At 36.0% G+C, this 22628-nt stretch overlaps 1 protein-coding gene across 2 annotated transcripts in view; it reads right to left on the minus strand.

Annotated features, from left to right (window-relative positions):
- PRMT3 (protein arginine methyltransferase 3) overlaps positions 1–22628 on the minus strand; it is a 129026-nt gene that overhangs the window by 51000 nt on the left and 55398 nt on the right. For both annotated transcript variants that reach the window (XM_077964829.1, XM_015114631.3), the window contains one exon: positions 7675–7753. In XM_077964829.1, the coding sequence (XP_077820955.1) occupies positions 7675–7753 (79 nt within the window). The remainder of the gene's footprint in view (positions 1–7674; positions 7754–22628) is intronic.

Consider the following 22628-nt stretch of genomic DNA (forward strand, 5'->3'; position numbering starts at 1 on the left):
CCTCACAGCTGGCTAAAATCTTGGACCACCTGCCAGAATCCTGACTAACCCTTTACCTTCGCATTCTGACACATTTGTCATTTGATTTTTGTCAGATAGAAGCTATAATTGAATAATTATTTCTTCTTGTAGGTGAAATTAACAAAGCGCTGATTGGACAAAAGCACCCTCTTAACAGACCATTTATAAATTCATGGCTTTGACATCTGTGTCCTTCTCGATTCACTGCCCAGAATTCATTTGTCACTAGAACGGCTCACATGGTGAATAGATAAAAATGGGAAATTCTTTATCCCTTAGAAATGCCTCATAAACTTTTGGACACTAAAGGATAAGATAGAGGTGCATAAAGAAACAATTTCTAGTAAACACTAGGAATTTTGTATCACTGTTTGTATAAATAACCACAGAGTAAAAAGATTTAAAACAAAGGAGATAATAAATAAGTCAAAATAAACCACTTTTTTCCACAATATATATGAACAATATGAAGATTTTAGTGAAATAACAATGGTAGCAAAAATGCTTGGTATGCGTAAAAGAAAACGTACTAGAAAGTCACCAAATGGGAATTAAATGAGTTTTAAAAATTAGTTTCTAGTTTATATAATAAAGGTATCTTTAAAAAGTAATATTTATTTGGAAATTGGACTCATTTCCCCATCATTAATGTATAAATAATGAGTAGACCCACTAAAGCTTAGCTAAGGCTAACATATAGCTGTAATATGCTTTGAAAAATTACACACTGAAAAATAGAAAATGATACTACCACTCTATTACTGAACAAACTCAAACTAATAAATGTGAAAAAAGCAGATCTGAAGATGAGGAAGTAGACAGTTATGAAAATACTAAAGGAATCCTTTAAGCACTATGAACCAACGCCAGTGGCTGATTATATTGAGATAATCTATGTTAACGTGTAGAAAATGTGAAGTGCTGAATAAAAGGTAAGTGTTAATACCACAATGCTTAAATTCATTTCATTAACTTTTATAAAGTATAAACCTAATGCTAATTTCATGTGCACCAGTTGTAACTCAGACTGGGAATTAATATTTATTAAGCAACTACTTTGTGTCAAGCATCTCATTTAGACTTTTGAATAATTTTACAAAGTTGGATTATAATCTTCATTTTATAAATTAAAAAAAACTTAAATTCAGAGAGTAACTTGGGCAGAGAGTAACCTGCCCAAATACCTGGTCTTCTTCAACTAACCAGATAACTAGTCAGCTGATATAGCAGAGATTCACCTTAAGGTCTAATTGTGAAATCCATACGCTTTCCATTACGCATGATGCCACATTTTAATGCTTTTCAAATGGAAGAAAAGGAAAGAGGAATGCCACGTTCCTAAGGTAAACGGTACTTGTTGGAAGAGAAGGAGAAAGGGGGTTGAAAAGAGTGGAGATAAATAAAATTTCAGGACAAAGTAAGGAAAATGGTAACATTTAAGCTTATTTTGCTCTGAGCAAAGGAATGAGATGACAAGGCAAAAACAGAACAAAAACACAAAAGGAAACCAAGCAAGCAAGGTGAAGAGATCAAGACCAGCCTGGCCACCATGTTGAAACCCCATCTCTACTAAAAATACAAAGAATTAGCTGGACATGGTGGCAGGCGCCTGTAATTCCGGCTTCTCGAGAGGCTGAGGCAGGAGAATTGCTTGAACCCAGGAGGCAAAGGTTGCAGTGAGCCAAGATCGTGACACTGCACTCTAGCCGGGGTGACAGAGACAGACTCCATTAAAAAAAAAAAAAATAAGACAACTTAAAAATGAAAAGATACATTATGCTCATGAACTAGACAACTCAATATTAAAATGTTGATCATTCCCAAATTGATATATTCATTCAATCCCTTCATAATTCTAGCAGTCTCTTTTTTTTAAGCAGAAATAGCCAGATTTTAACATTTATTTTAAACTCCCTCTTGCCACATGACCAAACTATCAAAGCAATTTTTAAAAAGATCAAAATGGGGAGACTGTCCTTACCTGACCAAGACTCAGTATAAAGTTACAGTAATTAAGACAGTATGGTACTGGTGAAAAGACAGCCTTAAAGATCAAATGAAAAGAACACAGAAATAGACTTACATGAATACGGTCAATTAATTTTCAAGATATGCCAAGCAATTCATGGGAAAGAATAGCATTTCAATTAAGGGTGCTAGAAAATATTAATATCTAACTTTACCTCACACTAGACACAAAAATTAATTTGAAATAAATCATAGACATAAATGTAAACATTGAAACTCCAAGAAGGAAACACAGGAAAATTCTGTGTGACCTTGAGTAAAGCAAAGATTTCTTTTCTTTTTTTTTTTTTTTGAGACGGAGTCTTGCTCTGTCACCCAGGCTGGAGTGCAGTGGCCGGATCTCAGCTCACTGCAAGCCCCGCCTCCCGGGTTCACGCCATTCTCCTGCCTCAGCCTCCCGAGTAGCTGGGACTACAGGCGCCCGCCACCTCGCCTGGCTAGTTTTTTTGTAGTTTTTAGCCAGGATGGTCTCGATCTCCTGACCTCGTGATCTGCCCGTCTCGGCCTCCCAAAGTGCTGGGATTACAGGCTTGAGCCACCGCGCCCGGCCTAAATTTCTTAAGATATTTTTCTTAGTATGACGGAGACTGAACACATGTTAAGAGTCATCTGTATTTCCTTTTTTGTGAGCCACCATTCAATTATTTGTCCAATTTTCTATTGGGTTTGTAGTCTATTTATTTATATAATCTACTTATATGTGGGAGAGATTAGCTTTTGTTGTGACAGAAATTGAAAAATTATTTTCAGTATGTAGTTGTTCTTGTGACTTTGCTTATAGCATATTCTGCCATTTAGAAATTTATATAGATGCAATTAGATTTACAATGTTTCTTTCAGGGTTTCTGAATTTAAGTTCTTATTTAGAAAGACTCCCTTCCCCCAAGTTTATAAACCTTATGTTTCCTTCTAGTATTTTTAGCATTTGACTTCTCTTGCATTTAATCTTTGATTTGAAATTCAGTGTACAATTTTATAGTGTGGATTAAACTTTTTTTTTTTTTACACAAGTGTCTCAATAGAATTTGCTACAGTAAATCATTTCTTCAATTACATGAGATGCCACATATAGTTAGGTCTATACCATTCTCTTCAACGCATCTCTCCATTCAAGAACCAATAATATATTGTTTTAATTATTAAGGCTTTATAATGTGTTTTAATATTTGGTAGCACTATTCTTTCTGCTACTCCCCATCCTGCACCCTTCTATTTCAGTCTTCCTTATCATTGTTTATTTTTCTATGTAAACTTAATTTTATCCTTTTTTTTTTTTGGTACACAGGGTCTCTGTCATCTAGGCTGGAGTACAGTGGTACAATCATAGCTCACTGTAATCTTGAATTCCTGGGCTCAAACGATCCTCCCACCTCAGCCTCCCAAGTAGCTAGGACTACAGGTGCACGCCACCACACCTGGCTATCTATGAAAGAGGGCCCATGATTTTGCTCTTTAGCCCTACTCCCATTAAAATGATTGGTTATATAATATTTTGGCCTTGATTCCCCCTTGTCTGGTATCAATATCATGACAGCTGTTTCCATTTTGTTTGCATTTACCTGAATGTCTTTATTCTTTATATTTTAACTTCTCCGAATTATTTTGTTTTAGGTGTGGCTCTACAAAGTGCACAGAATTGGGCTTTCTTTGGTGAGCCAATCTGAAATTCTTTTTCTTTTAATGGGTAAATTTAGCCTATTTACACTTATTGATATAAGAAACAGTTTTATGTTCCTGATGCTACCATTTTGTTATTTTTTCTGTATCTATAAATTTTTTAAAGAAATAGTTCACTACATGGTCTTTTGATTTTTTTCCCAAAGTATTAATCCTTATATTTAGAAAGATCTTTGTATTTTTGTTGTAGTAGCTAACTTTTATAAGTATAACCTTAGTATAATATCTTTAGTTCTCTCTTTTCAACACTATTTACTAAACTCCTACCTTAAGCAATAATAAAATTAGTATATTTCCCTTATCATTTCCCTTCCCTTTTCTTTTTCTCACACCCTCTTGGGCCTTCTCTTTTCTTCACACCAATTTTTTTCTGTATGTTAAAGAGTTGCACTGATAATACTAATAACAAGTACAGAGGTGGGCATAGAGTTAGTACACGGTTTTAAAGAAAAGTATTTTTCAGAAAAATTAGGAATCAAATCATGTAATAATTCATTTGACCCGAAGAAGGTGGGAATTGCTACTTCAGCTGTTTTTAAAAGTCGCTTTTCTGAAGTATAATTTATATGCAGCAAAACTCACTCTTTTTGGTATATATTTACATGTGCTTTGATAAAGTCACACAGTTATGCAATCACCACCATGGTCAAGAGACATAGACAGGATCTGCCACCACCAACCTCATCACTCAATTTAATGTTAACTTTGTAGTGCTAAATGTACTTAATAATTCTACTACTTGATCTGTCAGCTTTAAATAATATTCCTTAAGTTTCTATTATTAAAGATAAAGCAATTAAAATGTGAACACTTCTACCTGCTGTCTGCATTCCCTTTCCAATTTTTGTGAGATGGAGTATTTGACACTGTTAGCATATAAAACATTTATATTCTCTGTTGCCATCCTAAAATATACATTTATTTTAGTCTTAATTGTAGTTGTAAAAACACCCATTGGCCATAAACAATATTTTCCCACTTTTCCTCCTCATTTCTTGTTGGTTGCATGTAAAACATTACAATTCCTGACACACAATTAGTGCTTAGTAAATATTAGCTAGAAATAGTAGAAATCATTGCTAGTAAACCTGCTTTCATGAACTTTACAAAATTACTTTTCTTAGAAGTAAGGGTAGTAAATATATAACTCTAATACAGTGGAACTGCTTGATTGATAATGGGGTAGATGAACATCCAAGTTATTGACTGTGTTTTATAAAGCCTTTACTGCTCACTATAATATGTATGGTGAGACATAAATTGAATTTAAACTCATGCAAAAATAAATTGTGGTCCCATCACATTTGTATGGGCCTTCAATATTCTCCCTCTCTCATAATGCATTCATTCTTTCTATAACCTTCATACAACTAATTACTTGGTAAATCTTTCCTTCAGAAAAACATAAAGGAAAACTTTGCTTTGCAATAAAACAATGAGCATTTAAATGACCGGTGATATTCATTAAAACGTACTCAAAAACACAAATAGACTAAACTATTGTGTGTTACTCTTTTCTGAATTTTCTTTCTTTCTCTTGATTCTGTTAACAAGTAACATTCAACAGCACTGCTTAAGGAGTTAAATGCTGACCTCTCTTAAATATACTTCTGTATTATCTTAACACTACTATTAGCTATATAAAAGTATAGAAAGAGCTAGATATATAAGCCTCCACTTTATCCTTCTGATGATAAGAAATAGCTCTGTCATTGTTCACATTGCTGTACGTTCTTAATGAATTTCAGTGAGAATTCAATTTAAATGTATTAAGTTGCTGTCAGTTCCTCAATAAGATCAAGTCAGGCAGGTCTGGAAACAGTTACTTGGATCTTCCCTAGAACATCAAGGCAATAATCACATTTTAAAAATACATTTTAGTAGGGAAACAAGGTTTAGTAAAAAGAACATGAATCTTGGAGGCTGGCAGATGTGAGTTTAAAAAAAATCATGGTTTGGCCATTTAATATGTCTCATCCAGGACACTTTTAGGAGACTTTCTAAAATCTCAAAGGGCTATTGTGAGGATTATGTCTAGTAACGTAAATGAAGGTAGAGTATATTGTCTGGCAGCCACTAGACGGTCAACAAATGATGGATAATGTTGTTTTTAAGTCATTAAATGTTACAGTTTATGTATCCCTAATCTGAAACTCTGAAATCTGAAATGCTCCATGTTCTAAAACTTTTTGAGCACTGACATGAACCCAAAGGAAATGCTCATTGGAGCATTTCAGATTTCAGATTTTCAGATAAGGATGCTCAACCAGTAAGTATAATGCAAAGAACTGTACTCCAAAACCCCCCAAAACACAAAATCTGAAACACTGCAGGTCCCAACCATTTTAGATAAGGGATATTCAACCTGTAAGTACTCATTAAAAAAACAAAGCCGCTGCAATCATAGAAAGTTGCAGCCAATTGTTGCAGGGTAAAACATACCTAAAAATTCTAGTCAGGTTCATGACAGAGATTGGGAACATATCTTGAAATGGTTGCAGAAAATAAAGTGACAAAATGGGCACATTTTGAAAAAGAAAGGCAATCCATTTAAATGCTCTTATAAAAAGAACTCTCTTGTTCTGGAGAATTTTCTCTGTACTTATGTTTTAGCCTTACCTTTTTTTTTTTTTTTTTTTTTTTTTAAGACAGAGTCTTGCTCTGTCACCCAGGCTGGAGTGCAGTGGCAGGATCTCCTCTCACTGCAACCTCCGCCTCCTGGGTTCAAGCAATTCTCCTGTCTCAGCCTCTCGAGTACCTGGGACTACAGGAACCCGCCACCACGCCCAGCTAATTTTTTGATTTTTTTTCTTTTTTTTTTTTTTTTTTTTTTTAGTAGAGATGGGGTTTCACCATATTGGTCAGGCTGGTCTTGAACTCCTGACCTCAGGTGATTCGCCTACCTCGGCCTCCCAGAGTGCTGGGATTACAGGCGTGAGCCACTGCACTGGGCTGGTCTTACTGATTTTTCACTGTACCAGAACTGCCAAAGTAATTTCATAGAACATGGATGGTAGGAGGCATAACTATGGTCAAGTCCTTTGCATCACTAGTTTGAAATGCCTACCCCCCCTTTCGTGTGACAGTTTTACCAACTGTATTCTGACCATGGAAACCACTTGCTGATTCTGAAACTCTGAGAAAGGTAAGATGCAGGGAGGTAAGTGAAGGAGAAACATGCTGTTCAATTCAGTTTTAATGATTCTTTAAATGATTCAATTCAATAAACATGTATGATGTTCCATCTACATCCTAGAAGCTGTGGAGCTCATTTAAGAGTTTAAGCTAAACAAACATAATCCCTGTCCTGAAAGACAATTATTTTGTATGGACACAATTGCTCACAGCAGAAGGTCTGTAAAAACAGAATCTCACTCTGAGTATGCAGAGTTAATATGATTAAATGTTTTCCAGAGACATGAAAAGAAAGCCTTCCAAATTTATTAGGGTCCCTTTATATGTGGATTGGGTATGCTATACTTTTAAAACGTACTAGAAACCAGTCACTACTTAAAATGTTCTCAGAAAATCACAGAGAAGTCGGGTTTTCATATTTAGTGAAGCCGTGAATAATCTCCAACTTAGACTGAAACATGCCATTGGGAAAAAAGGGAACTAAATGATATGAGGATTAAAAATAGAAAGGAGTTTGTTAGATTTGAGTTTGAATATCAAAAAGCTTCCAAAACCTAGTCTTCAGATATTTACTAAAAGGACCTTTTAATAAAAGCATTCTTGAGAATACCATTACCTTGGAGTCCTCTATATCTCATATAATATTCTACTTTCAACAATATAGTAAACAAATGTCTTAAAGCTTCTTGTAATGGAAACATCTTTCATCTCTATCAGGAACTTCCTCAGCCATGCATAGTTTATTTGAAATCCAAAGGTTCATTTGGTTCTGCTAGACTAAAATTAGATTATTAACCAGAATTTTCTACTCACCCGATCCTCCTTTTGCCAAGTATTTGTTCTTTGCATAAAGGACAGAATCTAACATAGACTCAAACAGAAGAAAATAGCCCTGCATAAAAAGAGGGGGAAAAAAAGTTTAGAAATGTGCAATACTGTTATAAGCAGGTCAATTTAAACATAGGTGCTATTCTTTTAATTACAAAATAGTTTTTTGTTTCTGCCATAGATGTAATAATATTCTGCAAAATCTGAAACTTTTTTTTTGCAGTAAAAGTTATTGGAAAATCAGGCCAGCTTATAAAGTGAACTCAGAAAGTTTATTGTGGTAGAATATACTGCATGTTCTTTACCTATGATTCTACTTTCCAGACTACTCTTTCTTCCTCATTAAAAAATGTTCGGAAAGAAATTATTAACAAGCCCCATAACTCCCTGGAATGATGCAACATCCATCTAGAGCAGTGGTTCTCCACTTGATTTTGCCCGCTGGGGAACATGTGGCAATGTCTGAGTAATTTTTGATTGTTGCAACTAGGGGTGAGGGATGAAGGAGATGCTACTGGCATCTACTGGGTAGAGCCAAGGTACGTTGGTAAACATCCTACAATGCACAGGACAGCTTCTCACAAGAAAGAACGGCCTGGCCCAAAATGTCAATAGTGCTAAGGTTGAGAAACTCTAGTCTAGAAAACCATTTCCCAAATAATTTCCTGTATAGTGACTTTCTTTTAGGTATAAAAAATAAAATAAAATAAACAGACACAAGAAAGGAGAGGGATCCTTAGTCAAAAAGGTTTAAGAAATGCCAGCTGCCATATCCTCCTACTAGAGATTCATAATGCGCACAAGCACACTAAAAGTTCTGAGCAGTTGTTATGGTAAACAGAACTGCTGAACATATTTTAACCCAGTATTACCTACTTTCTGACTACAGACCTTTTTTTCTACTTAACATCTATCAACACCTTGCAGAACTAGTGTTTATGGAAATATAATTCATGAAACATGATCCTGGTATACTACCGATTTTACAGTATGATAATGAATCCTCTATCAAGAAAGGATAATGATACAGTACAAATGAAAAAAGAATTTGCCACTATTGGTGTCACACACTACATTCTAATACTGTGCTTCACAGTTTATTAAACAAATGACAAATAATCATGACTGAAAAACCACTCTCAGTTTCAGTCAGTCTTTCTCCTTCTAGGGTCCAGCACCCCAACAGCCCTATGCAGCAGGGAAAGCCAAGTGCTCAGCACATAGCACACCTTATTGCTTAGGGTGAACCAACATTAATTTTACCTTTACTTTAGCATTCTATATCAAAACTGTCCTCACTCATTTGTTCTGTGCACAAATAAATGACCAGCGGGGTAACTATAAGTATTCTTTAACCACATTAACAAAAAATATTTTAAAGATTTCTCTAGAATAAGAAAAACCTGCAAACCCAGAATGGATAATCTTCACAAGAGATTAACAGCAATTTTAATTTACAGAAAATACAGCTCTCATGCTTGAATCACTTATGAAGGAACTGGACTGAATGCCGGCAACTCTACATTGGTATTGACCTATTCCTCCCAACACACTAATTCATTGATACAAAAATAATTGCCTATTAAACAAAGGCTTAGGAACAAAGCTTGTTTATCAATATGTTACTTTAGGAAACTTACGGCTTTGACAGAAACTTGTTTTTCTGGATAGAGTACTTCAGTAACATGTAAAATTCTCACAAGTTAGTTCCCCATTAATATTATCTATGTATTCAAAGAACAAGGGACTTATGGGATTCAACTAAGAAATCTTTACCAATCTGACATATCCATGTAGATTACGCACACAAATGCTTATAAATAGGCATTCAACTGTTGCTTATAGTGAATTATAATTTATGCCAAGGAATTATTAAATGGAAGGCATCTATTTATCTTATGAGGAAAAGACTGGCTGGTAAAACACATTAATAGATTTGGTGAAAAAAATGGTCCCTATTTGCAAGATTGCTGTGTTTTAAAACTTAAAATAAATAAAATTAACACTTTAGTACAAATTAAGTATTAATTACAGTCCAATCCTTTTTAGACAAAAGCCCAAAAAAGTTTGTACTGATTTGTCATTGTCAAATTGTTTTCTAGTATTCTGGCTCTATCTTTCAGCTCTGCTGTTACCTCATCACAAAGAATTTCTCTGATGTTCCTATATAAAATATCCTTTCTTTTTCTTTCATCAAGCTCCATTTATTTATCCTGCTTTGTATTTCATCATAGCACGTATGAATTAAAATACTATTTATTTTTGTTAATATTTTGTCTCCTTACAAAACTAACAGCTCCAAGACTAAGGATTTTGTCATATTGTTTGAAGCTATATTCCTGAAGGCTGAAAATGTGTCTGGTAGATAGTAGGAACTCAATATATAACTTTAAAATGAATAAATGAATAAAAGTTATTAATACTATATGTAATATATTTGTTAAAAGGAAACTGCTTGCTTTTTGTTATTTTTTGTGGTACAAATTAAAATGTTATTTTAAAATGATATTTTGTTTTCTTTTCCTTTTTATTTTTTTTTTTTTGAGACGGAGTCTCGCTCTGTCTCCCAGGCTGGAGTGCAGTGGCACGATCTCGGCTCACTGCAAGCTCTGCCTCCCGGGTTTACGCCATTCTCCTGCCTCAGCCTCCCAAGTAGCTGGGGCTACAGGCGCCCGCCACCTCGCCCGGCTAGTTTTTTGTATTTTTTAGTAGAGACGGAGTTTCACCGTGTTAGCCAGGATGGTCTCGATCTCCTGACCTCGTGATGTCCCCGTCTCGGCCTCCCAAAGTGCTGGGATTATAGGCTTGAGCCACCACGCCCGGCCGATATTTTGTTTTCTAAAATTAAAACTGACAAATAATGGTGGTGATAATTGTTAAAATTCATTGTAATGCCTCTATAAAAATTATTTAATTCTTCCCCAAAGCACCATTTATTGTTATTCCAATTTAATTTATTTATGTTAAGTTGAGATCTAAAATAATAGTTCAGTCACATAAATTGGGGAGTGAATGAGACAGAATTTGAACCTTGATCTCACTACACAAGTTCTGAATTGCCCTTGTATGTTGCCTCTTAAATTGATTTGCCTAATTGAAAGTAAGATTTAGTATGTGTATTATACTACATTTGTAATTAAGGATTCAAGCATTCCAAAAATGAAAAATTTTCCATAGACCATATTAAACAAGATTAGAATTTACAACAGGTGTGCGATCATTTCAGAGTAATATCTCAGTTGGCAACTGGCTCTTAGCCACCATTCATTGTGAAAATATTAGTTTGGAAAAATCAATGCACATACTAGAATATATATAGAATAAGACATTCGTGAGATAAAATATCCAGTTAAAAATATTAGCAGATGAAAAGATTCATATATGTATTGTTAATGGTCATTGTCCTTTCTCTCAACTTTCCCCTTTGCTAAACTTCATTTTACGATAGGCTCCCTATGTGATACAACAGCCTTTAAATTCCTGGGAATTGTCCTTGGTTCTGAACCAAGTCATTTATTACTGATACCAGAAGGCTTTGGTCCAAATGCCCCGCTCATCTGCAGTGTAATTCAGACTGTAATTTCACAGGCTGCTGCCTCACCTGTAGCGGTGCCATCTGGAAGGAGAATTACGCCTGATATTTTCTCCCATGATGCTCATGGGCATTCTTCTTTCAATAGTAACATTTACTTTTTAAAAAATTAAATATTGCATTTATACTTTAATGGTTACTGTAAAGGAACATATGGAATTAAATCAGGGACTAGAATATTAACCTCATTCATTGAAGTGGGAATCTTATTTTTAAAATGGCTGTTCATGATATTTTCTTGGATTAGATACATTAGTGATAAATGAAACTTTTGATACCTTCAGTATAAGGTGCCTTTCTAACTTTTTGTAGTTCAAATAACTGAATTACTGATACATCTTTAGGCAAATTTAACTATTAAAAAAAAGGTGAGGCAAGGGAGAGTTACAAATAAAATGGAAGAGTTAATCTGAAGGACGACAAAGAATCAATAATCTGAAATGTTTAAAGATAAAAGATTACCTGCAACAAATACACAAGCCTATATAATCATAATTTCTATGTAGTATATCTCTGAATCATAATAAGCGGTTGATAACATTTTTTCCAGTATTACTCTCAAATTCTGTAACATTCACTGGAGATAGAATTTTTTTTTTATGTGATTGGAGCTGGCAGTCAGTTGTTAATGGGAAACAAGACATTTTAAGTAAAAACATACAGATTTGTTTGCCAGCATTCTTTGAGGACATACTCACTGACTGGAATCCTCATCATCTTCCCTATCTAAACCACATTCATAGATTTTAAGTAATTTCCAGGTTTCGTTAAATAGAAGAAAAAAAATCTATCAGCACTTGCCAAGTGGAGAATCCTCCTTGAATTCCATGATTTCCACCCTCCTACTCCTACTCTTCAAACTAGGAGGAGACAACGACAACCCAGGAAGGAGAAAACACCAAAACAAACAAACAAACAAACAAAAAACCACTGTGGAATGGACTGAGTAAAACAATTTGTTTACAAACAATTTACAGTTGTTTATGAGTAAAACAATTTACTCACTCCATTCTACAGCTTTTTTTTAGTGTTTTCTCCTTCCTGAGTTTTTCCAAAGCAGTCACTTTTGTTTGCATAGAAAAAAACCAACTGTATCCTTTATATAATCTTATCAATCGTTTGTGTTCATATTTAACTGATTTTACATAAATAAGCAGGCAAACAAACACAACAAGCTCTTGGTAAACAACACAACTGACAGAAGCAGAACAGTGGCAGCATGCTGAAGGTGGCTTTACGTGTTCAGAGAGAGCCACAGGAACCTAGCAATGTTGATAATAAGTTATTATCAACGCATAGAAACAATCATTCTAAAGCAGGGTTTCTCGATATTGACACTAATGACATTTTGGGCCAGATAAATTTGTAGGGGCTTTCCTGTCCACTGAAGGATGTTTAGCAGCATTCCTGGCCTCTACCCACTGGCACCATTGTCCCCACCCAACCCACAGTCCCAAATTATAACAATCTAAAATGTTTCCAGAGATTGCCCATGTCTCAAATATCCCCAGGAGTACGAAATTGTCCCCTCTTCCACTCCATTGAAAACCACTGTTCTAGAGGTATCCAAAATGCAAATAAATAAGCATTCTTTCCTAATCTACTGTGTTCTCTGCTTAAAAAAAAAAGTACCAAACTTAAGGTCTTACAGAATTCAGTACAATCTCTATTTATTTCACTGTTATAATAGCCTTAGATATTAAACATTTTTACCACAAAGTTTTTTCAATGATTCTGCAGTCTATCACTTGACCCTTCCATCTTAAAATGTACTAATAATATCCACCTAATTTATAATAAATGTGATAATGAAATTACATGAGAGTTTTCAAAGTAATTATATAAAATCCGTTTGGGTAAGATACTTTCTTTACAGCTCCACAGTGACTGATAAAGATTATATTATACTGTTACGCACTTGGCAAAATACAGGCGGCTGATGATATCACTCAACAGGGATACCTTTACCCTTTGCACTTATTTGCCATAGAATGAGTAGGAAATGTTGTGTTGGCATCTACATATACACACATAGACATCTTTGTACAATGTTTAATGTATTTGGCCAAGCTAAATTTCTTAAAGTAGAATTCTTGGATTAAAGGATATGCACATTCAAAATTTTGATATGTATTATCAAACTGCCCACAGAAAACTACGACAATTTTTATTCCCACAATTGTATGAGTGGAGTAAAGACCTAAATGTAAAAGGGAAAGGTATAGAGCTTATGGAGAATATTTTCATGTTCCTGTGAAAAAAGTACTGACCATAAAGACCAATACATTTGACTATGTTAAATCCCAGAACCTCTGCTCATAAAAACAACCTAAATGTAAAAGGGAAAGGTATAGAGCTTATGGAGAATATTTTCATGTTCCTGTGAAAAAAGTACTGACCATAAAGACCAATACATTTGACTATGTTAAATCCCAGAACCTCTGCTCATAAAAACAATGAAGTTACAGAGTCTGAAAAGATATTGGCCACCCACACACATATATACATTTGTATATTTTCCGTCTCCAATGAAGAATACTAATTGTTAAAAAAAAAAAAAAAGTATGCAACCCAAAAGAAAAATGGGCAAAATAATTATATACAATTACTTCATAAGACAAAAAATATATTAATTCATTAGTAATTCAAACACAATGGAAAAATACTACATGACTACCAAATTAGCAGTCACACAATCCCCAGGGTTGAGAAGTCTATGGAGGCATGAAATAAAATTTTACTGCAGTACTTTGGAAAAGTACAGTACTTCGGAATTATCCATTAACATGTAAGAGCAGCATACCCTGTGATCTAGCAACTCTACTCCTAATTGTATACCTAGACACAAGTGCTTAAGTATAAGAGCACACACATACAAGCACACTATAGCACTATTATTTGCATGATAATAAACTGGAAATGATCCAGTGCCCACCAACAGTAAAATTTGAAAAACACTTTCCTACAATGTGTTTTCTTATGGTACATTCATACAATGACATCTATAGAAATGAAAATAAATTATCCTTATAGGCAATAAATGAATGTTATGAACATGACTGAGTGAAGAAAGCAAAAAAAAAAACACATTTAAAAAAGAAAAAGATATGTTTTGCTCCATTTATATAAATTTCAAAAACTGGTAAATATAAACTACACTGTTTAGGGATGTAAGTATAAGTGGTAACAGCAAAAAGAAAAGGTAGGAAATGATTATCATAAAGGACAGGAGAGTGGTTACCTCTCGGGTAGGGAGTTGTAACTGAGAAATGATATCTGGATGTCTTCTTTCTATATTTTCATCTGGCTGATGATCACACAGGTGTTCATTATATAACTATTTGTTATACTGTACCTGTAAGTTTATGTAATTTTCTGTGTATGGTACATTTCACAACTAAAAAAGTTATACAAAGAAGATTTATATAACTAGCATATATAATATACAATAATGTGGGTGAAAGCAAAAAGAACACATTCATATCTGCTGATAAATGGTTATAGCATGTGTGGAACAGTACACAAGTAGACAAAATCATTGCCTCTGTAGATGGAATATAATAGTAGGGGTATAGGAAGGGAAGGAGAGTAACCCTTCAATATAACCTCTTCATATCTTGTGAATTTTATATCATTGTTATACACTATTTGTATACAAAATTTTAAAAAAGAAAATGGCAAATAATCACAAGCTAAAAAGACAACAGTTTTTCATACTCTATTTTGAAAGAAAAAGTGAAACTGATTTTTTTTAAAAAGACATTAAGATTACAGGAAAAGATTGTTAGAGAGGATGAGAAAAGGAAAAATCAAGGAAGTGCTATACAGAAGAAATCCACTTTTAACCTATCTATGTTTTTATATTTAAAGAAAAAGGGTGGGAAAACCCATAACATTTAAACATTAACCATAAGAAAATTACAATTATTAAAAACATTATCAGGGACAAAGAACAATACTTCATAATGATAAAGAAGCCAAACTATCAATAACACATTAAAAACCTAATGTGTATGCACCTAATAACCACATAAAAATACCTGAAGCAAAACCTGACAGAACTGGAGAGAGACAACCCTGAGCTACAGGTAGAAATTTCATTCTTCTTCTTTCAGTAATTGACAGAATTAACAGACAAAATAAATAAGGATTTAAAAGACCTGAACAATACAATCAACCAACTTGACTCAAATGGCAATTATGTAACACTCCAACAATAACAGAGTACTTCATTCTAAATCAGTGTGGAACATTCAGTAAGAGAGACCATATGCTGGGCCATAAAGCAAGTCTGAACAAATTTAAAGGAATGATAGCATATAGAGCGTGTTCTCTTATCACAACCAAATTAAATTAGAAATTAATAACAAAGATATTTTTAAAATTTCTTAACATTTAGAAATTAAACATGCTTCTAAATAATCCATGGACCAAAGCAGAAATCACAAGGGTGTATTTTGAATTGAATAAATTTGTGGGATGCAGCTATAGCAGTCATTAGAGGGAAACTTATTATTGATGAAAAAAGCAAGGTACAGAACAATATGTAGAATAGGCATACCTTACACTGAATATGAGATTCACTGCTTTATCCCACCTAGAAGAATGCCAGGTACGTAGTAGCCACACTATCTGTTAAGTGAATGAGTATGCCAAGGGGTAGAAATATACATACATGTTTATAATAGAGTGAAATATTTTAAGAAGGATATACTAGAAACTGGTAACAGATTTTGTTGGGGACGAGGGGTGGGTCCTGAGTAACAGGGTTAAAGACCAAAAAAAAAAAAAAAAGGATAAAATTTATAATATCTATATATCACACAGTCAAAAAATGACAATAGAATCTTACATGTATTAATCACAAATATCTGTCAGAGAAGCTCCTAATTTACCTATTATTTAACTTGATCACCACCTTCCATGCAAGAAGAATCAGGGCAATAACTGCCACTTATCAGGTCCCTATTATATGCTTGCTACTGTTCTGCAAGACTACTATCTTCCACTTCTCTCACCTTCCAACATACAGTTCCCACTTTTTTAGTGCTGTGGACTTCTGGAGAACATAACTTAGCACAAGAAATAATTTCCACTGCATATTCTAGTTTAAAAAACTTGTATTAGTTTTTTCTCCCACTAGATGGCACTCTCACTTAATCCACAAAAGACTGACAGTCAAATTGGCCCTATTCCTCAGACTGCAGAAAACTGTCCAATAAGCAAGTCTATCAAAAGAAAAAGTGAATATCTAAAACTATTTCCAAAGGCATGTGTGGGTCTTATACCAGACCCACAAAAACAGTTTCTAAAACAATATTCACAATCCCCCATGGTGGGTGAAAAAATTCATTAATGATAATTGGATATTCCACTCTCAAAACTAATTAATGTTGGCCAGGCATGGTGGCTTATGCCTGTAATCTCAACACCTGCAAGGCTGAGGAGTGAGGATCCTTTGAACCCAGGAGTTTGAGACCACCCTGAGCAACACAGGGAGACCCCGTTCTACAAAAAATTGAAAGATTAGCTGGGCATTGTGGCTCATGCCAGTAGTTCCAGCTACTCCAGAGGCTGAGGAAGGAGGATAGCTTGAGCCCAGGAGGTCAAGGCCGCAGTGAGCCACGATTGTGCCACTGCACCCCAGCCTGGGCAACAGAGCAAGACCCTCTCTCCCAAAAAAGAAAAAGAAAAGTAACAATCTCTCCCTCTGTTGCCCAGGCTGGAGTGCAGTGGCGTGATCTTGGCTTACTACAACCTCAGCCTCTCCGGTTCAAGTCAGCCTCCTGCCTCAGCTTCCTGAGTAGCTGGGATTACAGGTGCACGCCATCATGCCTGGCTAATTTTTTTATTTAGCCAGGGTTTTACCAGGGTTTAGCCAGGGTTTTACCATGTCAGCCAGGCTAGTCTTGAACTCCCAACCTCAAGTGATCCACTCACCTCAGTCCCCCAAAGTGCTGGGATTACAGGCATGAGCCACTGTGCCCGGCCCCAAGCACTTTTATTAAAGACAATTATAGTATTACATAGTAACAGTGTGTGCTATGGTCTGAGTGTGTTCCCCAAAATACGTTAAAACTTAATCACCAATGTGATAGTATTTAAAGGTGGAGTCTTCAGGAGGTGATTAAGTCATGAGGGCTTGGAAGGGATTGGGGTCCTTAAAAAAGAACTTGAGGTAGTAGGTTCATTCCCTTCTATTCTTTCCGCCATGTGAGGATACAGCAACAAGGCACCATCTCAGAAGCAGAGATTTAGCTCTCACTGGACATTCAACCTGCTAGAACTCTGACCTTGAACTTGCAGCCTCTAGAACTGTGAGAAATAAACTTCCTTTGTTTATAAATTACCCAGTCTCAGGTATTCTGTTATAGCAGCACAAATGGACTAAGACACAGTGATTCTAGAATACTTACAGACTTTTGAGGCTATAGGAAATAGTTACTGACAGTATGATTCAGTCTATAAAGAACAAGATCTCATTCTGTTTCCAGCAACAATGTATTTTAGGAGCTACTGACACTCTAAATACAACAAATATGCTAGGAGGAAAAAGAACATCTTATTAGACGCATCAGTAAGCTGGCTTTCGCCTTGAGAGCATTTGCTAAACCTAGTCAACGAACATGGAGGAAACAGGAGACAAAGCCCAAAGTTCAACCAAAGTGAGAACTCTAAGAAGAAATCATCCTAAATAACGGAGCTGGGACAAACAAATGTACCTACAGAGCAAATGTGAATTTACAATCCCATTTGCTGTCACCTGTTTCCCTAATTCAGTTTAGAACTTTGGTGTTGAGTACTCAAACACATACTTCCTCCCTAACTCCACCCCGTCTCCAATACGCATAAGACAGACCCCAAACATACAACTCTGATTTACAATGCCTGGGTGGCAGGAAAAACCTAAACTCAATAATTTAAAAGTGACCCTTCGACACACTCTTTGGTAAGACTGCGGAAACATGGGTATTCTCATTCCACTGTTGGTAAAAAAGTCAAATGGTACACAGTATTGAGGAGAATTTGGCAATAACCAGTAACGTTGCCTTCTCCCTCCCTTTCTCCATCCCTCCAGAACTGGCCTCAAGCAATCTTCCTGCCTTGGCCTCCCAAAGTGCTGGGATTACAGGTATAAGCCACCATGCCCAGCCCTCATTAACCCTTTGATATATCAATCTCACTTCTAGCAATATAAAATGATATTACACATGTACAAGAATATTCAATATTATTTGTAATAGCAAAAGTATGGGTAAAATTCAAATGAGCATGATTATGTAGAATGTAATTATCTATACAATTTATTCTATACAAGAATAAAAACCTTATATTTGAAATATACTTGAATATTATTAGTTCAGGTCGGGGGCTGTGCAAAATTAATCAAATACATGTCTAGGAAAGTTGGTGTGCATGTGTGTACAGCCATAAAAAGGAATGAGAAATATTTCTATAGAATAATGAAGTGATTTCTGAGATAGAATTTTAGTTGAATAAAAGCAAAGTATAGAACAATATCTCGAATATGCCAACTTTTGCATAATGGTGAATATATACATACCTAATATTTTCAAAATAACCCCAAAGATAAAAAGAAAATGGTCATCTATCCACAAAGGAAGATAACAGAAGAAGAAACAGAATCTCCTGTTATCTTAAAATGTACATAAAAATTACTCAAAAATCAGTAATTTTTTGCATAACTAAAACACAAAATTAAACTAAACAAGGGAAAAAGAAGCAATCCTCCCCAAAATTGAAAAAAAGAAAACACTGAAATCTGGTTGTGTATCAAGTTAGTAACATAAAAGGAGAAAATAGTGACAAGTGACTTTAAAAGAAAAACCAATATTTTGACTGTATATTTCTCATGAGATACATTCTATAAGAAAAAATATAAACAAATTTTAAGCTACATTTAGAAGTCTTATTGTTTAGTAGTAAAATTGGTGTTAAATCTCGGAAACTGGCCGGGCGCAGCGGCCCAAACCTGTAATCCCAGCACTTTGGGAGGCTGAGGAGGGCAGATCACCTGAGGTCAGGAGTTCAAGACCAGCCCCGCCAACATGGCGAAACCCCATCTTTACTGAAAATACAAAAATTAGCCGGGGCGTGGTGGCAGGTGCCTCTAATCCCAGCTACTAGGGAGGTTGAGGCAGAAGAATCACTGGAACCTGGGGGGCAGAGGTTGCAGTGAGCCAAGATCACGCCACTTCACTCTAGCCTCGGCAAAAGAGCAAAACTCCATCTCAAAGAAAAAAACCCAAAATCTGAAACTATTATAGGTAGGCTATATGATAAAGCAATTATTATCTTAGGAACCAAGGTTTTCTGCATAGAAGTAAAGAGATGCAAGTATAAAATCAAAGATTTCAAGTAAAAATTCCATAATCTTACACTGAAAATATGAGTATAGATTTGTGACTTTTTATATTTAAAAAGTTAATAACATCTGGTCTGTGGGAACCTAGATGATGGTCTCTACATATCATTTTCCAATGAAAGACCAGGATTCTTTGATTCCAAATTTAGGCAGTAAAAAATGACCATAAAATATCTTCTAGTACCAGAAAGTAAAATTTGAATCATAAACATACTTATTTGATATTTTCTGTGTATTACTACAATATATCAACCTGTAATTCAGATACTATATTGAGGACTACTAGGATTTGTTAAAGGAACACAAGAGACAAGAAAAAAAAGGGAGAGGTGAAACTACAGATTAAGAAATTTTAGACTTGATACCAAAGGCATGATCTATAAAAATAATTGATAAATTTGACTTTATCAATATTAAAAACTTTTGCTTTATGAAAGACTCTGTTAAAAGGACAAAAGGACCTGCCAGAGTGGGAGAAAATATTTGCAAACCACATATCCAATAAAGGATTAGTAAAAAGAACGGCCAAACACAACAGTAACCAGTGCTTGGGACATAGTAAGTACTCAGTGAATGCTTCAATATAATTTCAAATTTTTTCTTTGTAAAATTCAAGAAAAATTAATATTACTATTTTAATATATAGTACAATACTAACCATTTGGATAAAAGCATATCAATTTATTCATCATCACTGTACATAAAAGACATCCAGAATGACTGTTATTGCTTTTCATGCTCTTAAATATGTATTTTTATGACAGAATCTCTTAATTTTGATGTAGTCCAATTTATTTTTTCTTTATCTCTCTCCCTTTCTCCTTTTTTTTGTATTTTTAGTACAGACAGGGTTTCACTGCATTAGCCAGGATGGTCTCGATCTCCTAACCTCATGCTCCACCTGCCTCAACCTCCCAAAGTGCTGGGATTACAGGCGTGAGCCACCGCACCCGGCCTCTCTCTCTCTCTTTAAGAGTCAGCATCTTGCTCTGTTGCCCAGGATGGAGTGCAGTGGTGCAATCACAGCTCATGCAGTCTTGAACTTCTGGGCTTAAGCCATCCTCCTGCCTCAGCCAATTAAACTGCTGGGATTACAAAAGTGAGCCACTATCTTTTCTCTTAACATTAGTATTTTGGGGGTTTTGACTAAGAAATTTTCTCTATCCAAAGTCATAAATGTATTCCCCTTTTATTCTCTCCTAAGGCTCTTTTTCCATGTAGAACTTTACTCCACTTGGAACTGATTTCTTCATTTTCTATGAAGTAGAAGTCTTATTTCTTTATATTTTCTCCAGTAAGGATATTCAGTTGTTTCAGCATCATCCTTTCCTCACTACTCTGTAATACCACCTTTACCATAAATCAAGTGACCTTATGACTATGGGTTACACAGGTCTGTTTGTCAGTCTTTGCACAAGTCAAACACTGTTTTAATTGCTGTATTATACTTTATAGCTTGATATCTAGTACACCACGTCCTCCCACCTTATTCTCTTAAAAGTATACAGGCTGCTTTTGGGCTTCTTTTTCATTTACCTAAAAAGCTGATTTTTCAAACTCCACATAAACATGGTTGGGATTTTTACTGGATTGCATTAAATCTACAGACTAATATGAAGAGAACTGACACCTTTACAATGTCTTCCAAACTTCAAACATGGTAATATGATCTCCACTTATTTACAGAAAATGGACACCTCCCCCAATACTACGATTTTTGAAACTGCAATGTATATTAATAAAATTGGTGGCTTTCGAGAGTGATATCAGTAAGGGCTGACCAGAAGCCACTAGCACTTGTCCCTTTCACAAAGACAGCAAGAACAATGAAATATACAACTATGTTAACGAAAATAACCCAGGGAGAGCTCTGGAGACATCATTGGAGTAACAGAAAGCCTGGTGAGCACAAAAACGCAGGATGGCCACAATAGAGAATGAAAGAAAACACCAGTCTCCTACCACCCCAAACCCCAACCAGGATTAAGTGGGAATCAGGAGGAACTTCTCCCTAAGGCAAAGAGGTAAGCAAGAGGATCCCAGCAACCTCCATCAACACACTGGACATCTACAGACCTCACCACTGGGGTCACCTGCGGTCCTAATAGGCAATATGCCAGCTGAGGGAGCTGCCTGGGGTCCAAAAAGCCGTGCTCTCCCAAGAGACACTGACACTGTGTCCTGCCCCCAGTGGCCTATGTGGTTACTGCCATCTTGGAACTGAAACTATGGCTGAAGTATACCTTGCTTCAGGGGCTAGTAGCCACAGCTCCCCTTCATCTCTAAGGCTAAGCTGCTGAACCACCCCAGTCTGGTGGTCCAACTTCCCCAGGCAGAGCTGTGAGCAGCTGTTACACCCTTACACGCAGGGTCAAGCAGAGGTGGAGGCACTCCACCTACCCCTCTCCCCACCCCCTCGAGCTGGAGCTGCAGCAGTATGCTGCCTCCTGGGAAGAGTACTAGGGCCACTCAGAGCAGTAACACTGCTCTGCCATTAGGGTTGAAGCAGTGCCCTGCATCCCAGGAAATGGTGCCTTGGCTGCCCAGAGAAGCCACAACCCCAGTACCTAAGCTGAAGTAGTACCCAGTATCATGAGAAATGGTGCCCAGGCCACCCGGAACAGTAATGCCCCACAGGCCTATGGTGAAGTGGCATATCATCCTCTGGCGAATCAGTGACCTGGCTAAGCTAAGTATCTGTGCATCCCAGGGCTGAGCTGATGCAGTATCCTGCATCCCAGGGAAACAAGAGCAGCGGCTGAGCTGAGACACCCTACCTTACACAACAACTCTAGTACCCTGCTCGCCTGAAGCTAGATTAACCTCCACGAGTCCGAGCTGCAGAAACACCCCTTTCCTTGGGAAGTAGAGTCATCACTGTGCCTTTAGGCCACCAGCTGCCCTTAGGGCCCAAATGACAGCTGAGCTCCACCATTCTGGGGTACCTGCTGCTGCTGCACC

This window comes from Macaca mulatta, chromosome 14 (genome assembly GCF_049350105.2).
Source record: "Macaca mulatta isolate MMU2019108-1 chromosome 14, T2T-MMU8v2.0, whole genome shotgun sequence".
Lineage (NCBI taxonomy): Eukaryota > Metazoa > Chordata > Mammalia > Primates > Cercopithecidae > Macaca > Macaca mulatta.